At 39.0% G+C, this 12,659-nt stretch overlaps 1 protein-coding gene across 2 annotated transcripts in view; it reads right to left on the bottom strand.

The window, feature by feature from the left end:
• Positions 1 to 3,489: 3,489 nt before the first annotated feature.
• Positions 3,490 to 12,659, bottom strand: part of LOC124136055 — an 85,541-nt gene continuing 76,371 nt past the window's right edge. The window contains exons 3-4 of one of the 2 annotated variants that reach the window (XM_046501823.2): positions 10,535 to 10,677; positions 3,490 to 6,570 (exon numbers count right to left, since the gene is read on the bottom strand). In XM_046501823.2, the coding sequence (XP_046357779.2) occupies positions 6,473 to 6,570; positions 10,535 to 10,677 (241 nt within the window). In that variant the 3' untranslated portion in view covers positions 3,490 to 6,472. Of the gene's footprint in view, positions 6,571 to 10,510; positions 10,678 to 12,659 lie in introns of both variants that reach the window. The other variant, XM_048383116.1, reaches the window with a different exon arrangement.

Genomic DNA, 12,659 nt, shown 5'->3' on the forward strand with positions numbered 1-12,659 from the left:
GCGATATAACTGGAATATTGTTAAAAGCGGCGTTAAACCCAACTCACTCACTCACTCACTCAGGGCTTTTGAACTTGACGGAAAGCCAATTAACGGCAACGTTATCAACTTCTAACCCAGATCTTCACTGGTTAGGATAGATGTCCGAACAGCTTAAGAACTGCAAATCTTTAAACTATTTGAACAAACAACAAACATTTTTTCTGTTACTTAGTAAACATTTTTATTGGTAAAGTGTAACATATATTAACGTCGAAACATAAGTAAGAACATAAGCGAATGTACATTTAGAGTCAAAATTATCACATGACTTAGAAACAAACATTAGATACACTATGACATCGCAAACATACTGCTCAAAGAATATGCAGGTTGGCTGCCCCACATGATATTAACAAAGCCCATTGAACATCGATCCTCATCATCCTCAGAAAAATAATTTTGCAAAACCACACGAAAGGTATGACATGGTCGAAAACGCCTCCGTGGTCTAGTGGTGGAGCGTCCGCCCAGAGAACGGAAGGTGCGGAGTTCGATCCCCAGCCGCCTCATACCAAAAGACGTTAAAAGATGGTACTTGTTGTTACCCTGTCTGGCGCTGGGCATTAAGGGGTTAAAACAAGGACTGGTCGGCTCGGAGTCAGTATACTGTGTCTGAGTGGAGTATTCATGTTAAACTGCGACATGGTATCACAGTGTACTAGCACTATAAATCGGCATCAGACCGGACCAGTACAAGCAGCCACACACATCCACATCGCTATATAAGTGCAATAATCTTGGACGCGACGTAAAACCCAATTTAACCTCCTTCACCTAATTGGCCGATATTAAATTTAGAATAAACACTGTCTAGTTGAAACTAAATCATATTTTCTAAGACATCTTCTGTAATTGCAGTAGGAATATGACTAAACGTTCTAGGCATTTTGTAAATTTCCTAAGTGAATCACATTTTCCTCATTGACTGTAGTGTATATACCTTAATCATCTTTTCTCTTTTGCAGAAATGTCTCCTATTTTTGTGGCGACAAACCTTCATTTCTTTGAGTGAAAAAGTGAATTAGTATTTTGGTTATGTACCTGTGGGTCAGCTTTAAGTGGGACCGGAAGTCTGCAGAGACTCAGGACTTACACGTTAATCCCTTTGTGAAACCCACCAGCACGTTCATGATGCTGATAAACTTTATTAACCATAATTAACCAGGACCAATCTGGGATTCCAATTTTCTGGCACCCTCTAGGGACGCAACTCCGCACAGCGAACTGCGGCGCCTTAGATGATTGGGCTTAGCGTGCCCCTTCAGTTATTGGGAGTGTTTGGTGATTTCATGTAAGCCTTGTATGACATGCATGAACATCGAGATACTGTAAACTACTGTCACAATTCGTCCAAACTGAATATTTGCATTCCATCTGGTACCGTACTACGATAGCCTAATGGTGTCTCTTTGGTAGCATAATTCTTTTTTTAAAACTGAAATTTCGAGAATATTTCTCGTTATTTCAGTTATTCATCTTTTTTGACTAAATTTAGAGATCTTTCGCGTAACTTCGATTATTTTCTTGTTATTTCGATTTTTTTATCGTTATTTCGAAATAACGAGAAAATACTCGGAAATACGAGAAAAACAAGTGAAATTTCGATTTCAAAAATAAAATAAAACTAAAATAACGAGAAAAAAGTCAAAATTACGAAAATATAATTGAAGTAGCGCGAAATTTCGATTATGCTACCAGCATATTAAAGTGCGCCATTAGGCTTTCGAACTGTACAATCTATGTTCAGTGTATTCATCAGTAGCTTGCAATGAGAATACCTGAAAGACAGATACCTGAGATATATGGTATCACTAGTGCATTATAATAGTTCCTTCGCGGGGTTGTCGTACCAACGAGCGCATACGACCTTAAACTGTGCAGTGCAATATGTTCCCAGTGAACTCAGTGAAGGAGATGCTCCATCCGTCCCCAGATCAAGAAAACGATTTTCACTATACGCCTCGTTACATTCATTTTGTACCTCAAAAGATAAACAGGAACTTTGAAAAGATTGAGGCACCACGGGATCATATCCAGACTGTAACTTACAAGAACGACACTGTGGTAACAGCGGTTATTATATAATGCTAGGACGCTCGACGTACAATGAACTGTATTGATTTTTGGGCCCTTTCAGATAACTTCTGCGAGCTATCGGTTATCTTCCTTAACGCTGGCTAGACAAGTCAATACAATGCCGGCTATGTTTTATTTGCTAGGGACATGGACACCACAAGTCGTGAGCAGTCATACTCAGCTCTCTGTATAACGGTGATGCAGCGAGAAACTAACTACGCGTTCATTGTCCCGCGACTAACCACAACGTGTACTGCTTTGTCAGACTTTAGACGGCATCGTATGAGAATAGTTAATGGACTGTGCGGCCACTGATCAAAACTCTGCTTCATCACTGAACGGAACAAGTACCGATTTGTCACTGGATAGAACATGGGCGGCCAAGTCAGTAAAAACAATTAACCCTGCGTTATCACTGAATAAAACACGATCTGCTTTGTCACTGAACACACACTGCTTCGTCACTGAACTGAACACACACTGCCTCGTCACTGAACTGACCACGGGCTGCCTCGTCACTGAACTGAACACACACTGCCTCGTCACTGAAGTGACCACAGGCTGCCTCGTCACTGAACTGAACACACACTGCCACGTCACTGAACTGACCACAGGCTGCCTCGTCACTGAACTGACCACAGGCTGCCTCGTCACTGAACTGACCACAGGCTGCTTCGTCACTGAACTGACCACAGGCTGCCTCGTCACTGAACTGAACACACACTGCCTCGTCACTGAACTGAACACACACTGCTTCGTCACTGAATAGATGAGCTGATGTTGGCTGACATGTGTTGTATTTGATGCAATACTAGTTAATGTTTATTGTCTGCTTTTAATTTTTCTTCCCGCATATAAACTGGTTAATCATTCTTCTCTGCATTAACAATAGGTTCAGTTTTAATCTACAGAAAACAAACTTGATTAAAAGGGGCAACAAAACCTTTCCTAATCCTTAGAAATATCCGTGTTAACGTTGCTCTGCTACTAGGGGCTCGATATTGTTATGCCCAAATATGTTTGACAAATTTGTCTTTAAAAATATAACTTGTATTCACGACTCAATTGTATATGTATCAACTTGTTCGGATCGCTATATGGCTGAAATAGTGCCGATGCGACGCTAAATATTAAATCAGTCACTCACAAGGGGCGCATAATATATTAATCTCATATGCGACTGTGTCATGTATACTTTGTAATGTGTTACATATGTGTCACACATGTATACTGATATGTTACACATTGTACCTTGTTACATTTGTGTCACACATGTATACTGATATGTAACACATTGCACCTTGTTACATTTGTGTCACACATGTATACTGATATGTTACACATTGTACCTTGTTACATTTGTGTCACACATGTATACTGATATGTAACACATTGCACCTTGTTACATTTGTGTCACACATGTATACTGATATGTAACACATTGCACCTTGTTACATTTGTGTCACACATGTATACTGATATGTTACACATTGTACCTTGTTACATATGTGTCACACATGTATACTGATATGTTACACATTGCACCTTGTTACATTTGTGTCACACATGTATACTGATATGTTACACATTGTACCTTGTTACATTTGTGTCACACATGTATACTGCTATGTTACACATTGTACCTTGTTACATTTGTGTCACACATGTATACTGATATGTTACACATTGCACCTTGTTACATATGTGTCACACATGTATACTGATATGTTACACATTGCACCTTGTTACATTTGTGTCACACATGTATACTGATATGTTACACATTGCACCTTGTTACATATGTGTCACACATGTATACTGATATGTTACACATTGTACCTTGTTACATTTGTGTCACACATGTATACTGATATGTTACACATCGTACCTTGTTACATTTGTGTCACACATGTATACTGATATGTTACACATTGCACCTTGTTACATATGTGTCACACATGTATACTGATATGTTACACATTGTACCTTGTTACATTTGTGTCACACATGTATACTGATATGTTACACATTTCACCTTGTTACATTTGTGTCACACATGTATACTGATATGTTACACATTGTACCTTGTTACATTTGTGTCACACATGTATACTGATATGTTACACATTGCACCTTGTTACATTTGTGTCACACATGTATACTGATATGTTACACATTGTACCTTGTTACATTTGTGTCACACATGTATACTGATATGTTACACATTGCACCTTGTTACATTTGTGTCACACATGTATACTGATATGTTACACATTGCACCTTGTTACATTTGTGTCACACATGTATACTGATATGTTACACATTGTACCTTGTTACATATGTGTCACACATGTATACTGATATGTTACACATTGCACCTTGTTACATATGTGTCACACATGTATACTGATATGTTACACATTGCACCTTGTTACATATGTGTCACACATGTATACTGATATGTTACACATTGTACCTTGTTACACATGTGTAACATATGAATAAAATGTAAACTTAGATGAATTAAAAAGACTCCATGTGAAGTGTCAAATTAAGTTGTAACCGATGATATGAACCTGAAGGACGAGGAAGGACACTGGAAACGTTGCAGTTGTTAATATATGGAAACCTTCCAAATATTCGTATGAAAATTATCAGACATGTTCAAAAGGCTGCCAAATAGATGTTTGTTCTGTAACGTTGGGAAGGTTTGAACTCCATCTAATGCATAATTTAGTCAAGAATGAGTGATAAAGTCCATTTATCGAATTTTAAGAACTGTGGGAAAGTCGACCCTTGACCCACGATGATCGTTTCACAGGTGATATTATAAGGGTAACGCTTTTTTTCGGGGCATTATCATATGCAGAAGCCCGAGGTCTTCCATTAACTGCCCGACGAAGGAGGGCGGTTGAAAAAGACCGAGGGCTTCTGCAAATGATAATGCCGTGAAAATAGCGTTACCGTTATTATAGCTAACATGAGTGGAATTTGCTATAAGATAAAAAGAAACAATAATATTGGTTTGGAAACATTTACTGTAATCAACACGAATGACCGACCCACTTTTACAAATATGGAAACGCCAGGGAACAAACCAGATGACGTCACTATTGAACGTGACGTCACCGTTCCCTATCCTATGACGTCACTTAACAACGGGCGTGATAATGGCCCGTCGTCAAGCAATATGAGGGCATTATCATGTTACAGTGGCCCGCACATTTCTGATAACATGCGGGCGGTTTAATGATAATTCTATCCATTTTAGCTATAATATATCTATATACATCTCTTAAGAGAACCAGAGGACAAAAACTTGCACATGTTCAAATATTAGAAAACGCTTCACTAAAACCTTTCCATAAATTTTGACATAGACCAACTACCCCGCCATCTCACAGAGATCTATCAGATCGAACGAAAAAGGACGGAAACGACTGTAACATACACAAACACGTATTTGACATTCCAAGCTTAAAGCTGACAGATCTTTCACTCTTATCATGACACACAGCTATTACAATACACTAATTACCGGCGTATAATCAACTTGTGTCATGTTATGTGCATCAGTGACGGTCCACATTCTGTACTGAGGTTTCAAACAGTATTTGAAACCTGTTCAGTTTCAATACAATATGTAAACGGCTGCCAAATGCATTGGTTACGTGAAACATAGACAAATATAGGCAATTCATAACATGTATATGGTAATATTAATGCTTCAATACAATTCAGAGGTACAGCTGAAGTGACAGTCTAATCAAAGGACCATGTAACAATAAAAAAAGTCGCAAAAAAATAATCATAGACGAGACCAAAGGCCGGGATTTTTTTTGCGACTTTTTTATATTTTTATTGTTACATGGTCCTGTGGTCTAATGCATTCAAATCAGTTCAATCTAACGTTATCATTGAGATAACTAACATGGCGCGATAATTTGGCCTTACATAATCATGTCCGTCATGCATGTAAATATACCCATTTAAAACAAGGAACAAAATGGTATAAGGTTATTAATGGTCACTGAAATAAAGTGTCTGTATGATTCATTGAAGCGGATGAAAGATAGCCCCTTGTCTGCATAGGGGGATACAGATCCAAGGCGGACTCTATCCGTCACCGACACCCTGTTCAAGAATGAAGCATGTCCACGTTTCCATACTGTTATGTACGATGCGTGCTGATTATTCTGCATATATGTTGACGTGCGCCCGAATCTGTTAAGTGGATAGATAAAGGCACCTCATGGAGATTTGCATCATCACAAAAGCTGATATTCAGGTTCTTGAAAACACAGTGTGTATCCATTGTCTCTGCCAAGGAGAATCAAGAAGTAGAGTGTACATATCACGATGCCAACATCCTAGTCGAGAGGACGCCACCGAGGATCAATGTTAAATGGTGCCAAACCATCGATGACGAGCTGATCGCCTTTGCGTCAGGTGCTGGAAAATATGAACGCAGTGTCTTACTTACATGAAACGTTTCAGGCAAAAATACAACACGTATAATTTAGATTGAAATACTGATAACATAATGCATTTACCAATCTCTCTCTCTATATATATACACATCCACAGATAAATGCATAGTTACAATGTATATGCCACTATTTGACATTTGACAACACAGAAGTAAGACATACAAAGAGGAAAATGGATTATTGAGATTTCGTTGGCATGTCAGATATTGACTATATAACATGCATTGAGCAATACAAATTGAAATCTTTCTATCGCATATACAGTTCCACGTACTAACTGTTTGATTGGCATTCTTCAAGGTGGTGAGTAAGTAAAAAAACGTACAACAATATGGATAGCAAAGTTCTGGTTTATTGCATATATATTGCAAGAATTGCAAAATAAAGAGAAACGTAAAGGTTAATTATCAAAATCTAACTAATAGCATATATAAAGAAAAACAATCATGTCTCAAGAAGGACTAATCTTTTGGAAGGACTTGGGAAGTTGATTTGAGCATTTTAAGAGGGTTTTTATTAATAATGAAATGAGATTTTTTTCAGGAATGTATGCTGAAGTCGCACATCACGGATTAAGAGATCAGGCAGCAATTAACCCTGTCCCCTGAACATGACGATAATATCAACGAAATGTTGAAATGTTCTGAAACGGTCACATTTCCATTCTCAAGACTTTTATTTAAAAAAGTTGGTTGATTCTCGGGATAATAGGGAACCTCCACATGTCTACCATAACACGTTTTGAAAGCTTCACTGAGCCCTTGAATGTTATAGCCTTGACTTCTAAACTAGACTCGTATGACGCTCTATGACATTTCGTAGAAAGAGCATGCTCAATTATACCTCAAAAGTTGTGACGCCAAGGTCTCGAGTTGCTAGAATATTGCTTCACATAAAGGGACATTTGGAACTGGAAGTCATCTGTCCAGTCATATAGTCTTTTCGAGAGTGTTCTTTCACTCCGAATCTTTATGCATAGATCTAAATATGAAACGGAGGACGCGGTCTCACTGGTCTCCTTTATTTCTAGTTCATGTGGGTAAGTCATTGGAAGATGATTTGATGGTTATCAGATCATCGATATACCTGAAGCTTAAGTTAAACTTCTTGGCCAGATTACCTCGTTTTGATATGAGAAGAGGTGAGGTGAGGTGAAATTGGGTTTAACGTCGCGTCCAAGATTATTGCACTTATATAGAGACGTGCATGCACGTGTATGTGTGTGTACTAGTCCGGACTGATGCCGATTTATAGTGCTAGCTCACTGAGATACCATGCCGCAGTTTAACATGAATACCCCACTCAGACACAGTATACTGACTCCGAGCCGACCAGTCCTTGTTTTAGCCCCTTAATGCCGAGCGCCAGACAGGGTAACAACAAGTACAATCTTTTAACGTCTTTTTGTATGACGCGGCCCGGGATCGAACCCTGGACCTTCCGCTCTCCGGGCGGACGCTCTACCACAAGACCACGGAGGCGGCTGATATGAGAAGAAGTTCTGATTCGTATGTATAAAGAAACAGATCAGAAAGAAGGGGAGCACAGTTAGCGCCCATCGGGATGACCCCCAAATTGTACATATATATGTCATCATTGGAAGCTCACATATTGTTTTCTCAGTAAACTTCAGATGACATTGGATTTCATTTTTGACAAATTGACCTTAATCTCGCAAGATAGATTTGTAAATATACTCACCGCCAAAAGAAACGCGAATACCATACATGTTGGTTAATTTATGAAGACTTACTCATATTAGAGACATTAGATTTGTTCGATGCACAAACGAACACAGTGGTATGTTGTATGAACCGATGCCCATGAACGCATCATATGTGACGTCATAGATCCATGACTCCAGATTTACTATTTGTATCGTTCAGGGTTAGCATGTAAAGTTTGGAAGTCACATGCAGCATATCGTGATAAGAATTAATTGGTACACATTGGAAACATTTCTTCTTAACGTACATACTTCCCTTTATGTTTCTGAGGTTGGCGTTTCTTTTGGCGGTGAGTATATATCTATGGACACAACGTTTTGTAACAAAAGCACCACGTGTCAAGGAATAAAGTTAAAGAAAGGCAACGAACAAAATCCAGATAATTACAGAGTAATATAATATATCTCTTGGGTATATTAGTAAGTAAAATGTATACCTCCCTATTAAATACCAGACTTTCCAACTGGGGAAATTTGAGAAATACAGTTACAGAAACACGAGCTGATTTTCGACATGGATACTCTGCAATGGATAATGTTTTCACTTTAAATGAAATGTTCAGTCGGGTTTAACAAAGTTTGTCTTGTTTTGTCTTTGTTGACTTTGAAAAGGCATTCGACTCGGTTAATCGTGTTAGGCTTTGGAATTATTTGTACACATCAGGTTTAATCGGGAAAATGTTATGAGCCCGTATAAAGCCATCTATATCTTCTTCCCCTCGGTGGTAGCATGTGTCAGATGCAGTGATGGTGTGTGGCCTGATCTTTCACTGTACTATTGGTTTAAAAACAAGGTTTGGACACAAATACTGCATTAAAGAAAGATTAGAGAGCTCAGGTGAGACTGTGGATGAGGCAACTCAACAATACTAATGGCTCTGTGCGATTTGACGACATTTCACTGTAGAGTCAAATCTAAGAATTACCCCCGACCGACGCACACAGAAGAATTGCAACAATTGCACGTTTCGGGTGTGTTGGTAAATATCCAATGTGTTGGTCCGACCTATTTCCTCAAAGTCAAATAAAAAACCTTCCATAACTATTTATCCTGTTGTTGGGCCTGGAGTATTTTTGCTTGCAATGAACACATTGATGGCTCAATCGCTAAAGTCTTGTTATATGGCAATGTAATCTATTGTTAAACAATGATTGTAACTGTATTACATGGGTTCTTTTGAGATTCAGTAGAAATTCATTGCATTGTATTTGGACAATGATTAGTTGCCAGGAATGTAGTACTATTTAATGTAAGCAGTGGTGAGAAAGTTATTATATTTATATGCTACAAGTATCTGTAAACTTCCGGAAATACATGGATAGACGTCAAATGTTAAGAAACATGTTGAATATTTTGTGATGTTCAAGTGGCACTGTACTGGTCAAGCACTGTGTGGAAAGTGCTGGAAGCTAGATAGATTATATAAGTGGAGCAGGCGCGGGCCTGTCATCTCGTATTTCATCTCTTAATTTATGAAAAATAACATGAAGACAAGCTTTTTTGTGAAGATCAGATTTCACGCTGGATTTCCGAAGATTGACCACTGTTGCAATGAGGCAATTATTCTTGTCATTGTCATTTCCGCTTCTGTTACATTTTATACTGCCATTAGATATTGTACTACAACTCTATTGTGTACTACTATTCTAATTGCTGGGTGTGCAGTAATTTGTTTTGATTTGTTAACTTTTTCAATTTTAACTTGTTTTGATTTGTTAACTTAGTTAATTGTTGACACAAAGTCAACCAAGTCACTGAGCCAAGCTGTGGCCTAGTACAATCATACTACTCAACATTTGTTAAGGCTTTTCTGTGAGGGGATAAACCTGGATATGTTTTCATGCGAGTAGGATGTGATTTGTGCTTAACCTGATGCATGTTGAGCTTCATTTCACTTTTAGAATATCCCTACCAAATGTTGAGTAGCATATATGATGCGGTGGACCTATTGCAACATGGAAACCACATTGGGTTCCTAACGAATTATAATTTCCTGCGGAAACAGACAGGCCTCGCCTGAGTGATCAGTTCAATATGGAGACTGCAGAATATGATCATATTGAAAACGTAACAAATTTAGGATATTTATATGCAACACAACAGCTACACAGCATAGGCAATCATTCAAGCAAGCACATAGACAAGGAATATATTGTAAGAAGTAACATGTCCTACTTGGAATGTCATAGAAGCACTGACCACAAATTTGTTCGCACTTCTTGTCAAATGCAGCCTTCAGTTGATTGGTCACATTCTTCAGGACTTCTATTGAACCGAGGCCTGTGTCTCCTTGACATTGGTGGAGGATCTGCTGCAGACATGCCGGGGCTTCCTTCAGGGTTCTGCGTTCAGACATATTACTGGACTTCAATAAATCAACATTGATTCCACAGTTTCATTGTTTGAAAAGGTCACTTGCAATGATTGCAACATGCATTTAACATTTGATATAACGTTGGATTGCATCGGACGCATATTTAAAATAATATGATATAAAATATAACGGAAAACTGTAAATGTGCTTCATACAAAGTTCAAATATAATATTCTGAAATTTAATAATGTACCTGGCAATAAATATTCATGAGAATCTTCTCGAGTTTAAGATCATGATTCACAATTTGCACGTGCAAATTATGATCTCTGCGTGTTTGTTGGGAGCACGATACTCTTGCACTATGCTATGATTGTTTAGCTATGATTGTTTAGCTATAAGGTGCTCATAAAAATATATTACCACGGCTTTCTGAAAATCAGCCTCTACACGCCGTCGGTATGCTGCAAATAGGAATGGCGCAAAACGTCACCACACACTTTTATGTTCCTCGAAAGACAACGTCATCTCTTTGGAGACAGCAGAGTTGCCTACAGCAGGGCAACACTCATGACCTCCCACGGTCGGATGTCCACGTGTGACGTCATGTCAACAAGTCACCCATTTTCGGTTCATCTACGGAATCGACACCAAACTGTCACATTAACAGCTCGGACAATCTCTGGGTTAAGACCAATCAGTGGCAGAACCGTATACAGCCGTTGAAAGGGCACAACACTCGGCCCCTTCGTCCAACGATACGCACAACGTTGCTTCCACGTCACCGTCAGGCACGCCTAGCTTGGATTAGACAACGTCCGAGATTCTGAAGACGATACCAGGACAGTATCCAGTTCCGATGTGAGTCCAGGTTTCATCTGAACACCTCTGATGGTCGTGCTAGGGTCTACAGATGTCCAGGAGACCGTTATAGCGACACTTGCGTTACTCCAAGTCGTGGAAGGGTGGACGTTAATCATAGGGTGGACGTGTAATGGTATAGGGTGGTATCACCACTCAATCATTGTTAATGGTAATTTGAATGGCGTGTACGCTACTGGTACGACATCGATCGAGAACATGTTGTGCTCTTTGTGTAAAAGCAGCGACGTTGCAGCAGGGTAATGCCTATCCTAACCAGCAGGTAAATAAAGCGACAAAACCCTTTCCATATCCAATAGAAAACTTTGCATAAAGCCGAGTCGATTGTACAATTCCTACTATATCATGAGCATGTGTTTATGAATCATTATCAAATGGTAATGATACAAGGTGTTCGCGGAAAGGTGAGCGTAGGCTGCCCAATCTGTGTCACCTATCACAAACACATGCAAAGGCAAGTCAATCATTCACCTGCCAAAACACGGGAAGATATGGTACAAGTTAAAATAAGGAATTGCATCGGACATAATTTTTGTCACTGATGCGTCAAATTTGGAAATGTCCTCCACATGTCTACCATAAAACGTTTTGAAAGCTTTACTGAGGCATTGAATGTTGTTACCTTGATCAAACAACTTCTGACAAGAGTCGTATGACGCTATTTGAAATCTTGGTAGGAAGGGCATGCTCGATTGTATCTCAAGTGTTGCGAAATGTGACCACCAAAGGCTGGAGCTCGACATGAATTCGAAGGAAAAGCTGACTGTTGGAAAGTTGAAGTTATGCCTCTTGTCATACAGTCTTGAAGAGTCTTTATGCATAGATGTAAGTATGTAACAGATGAGTTGGTCTAAGGCCAACTAAGTTGAGAATCTGTGGGGAACAACATCCCCCTGACTAGTGTCGTCAATTAATCATCGATGTCTCGCCTGCATCAACGCCATTGGTGGTCACACCCGATATTGACTATAATATTGAATTGTTACACCACACCTCCTTTAGGGCGTGTCGCTCTGTCATTAACAGAATTCGAGTTGAAGAAGTTTCATATTGGTTTAGGGTCTGAATTGTGGCACAAGGCAATATAATAACAGTTGCCTGTTTACTTAATAACGAGCAAAAACAAAT

The sequence above is a fragment of the Haliotis rufescens genome, unplaced genomic scaffold (genome assembly GCF_023055435.1).
Source record: "Haliotis rufescens isolate VD_foot unplaced genomic scaffold, xgHalRufe1.0.p SCAF_44, whole genome shotgun sequence".
Classification (NCBI taxonomy): Eukaryota; Metazoa; Mollusca; class Gastropoda; order Lepetellida; family Haliotidae; genus Haliotis; species Haliotis rufescens.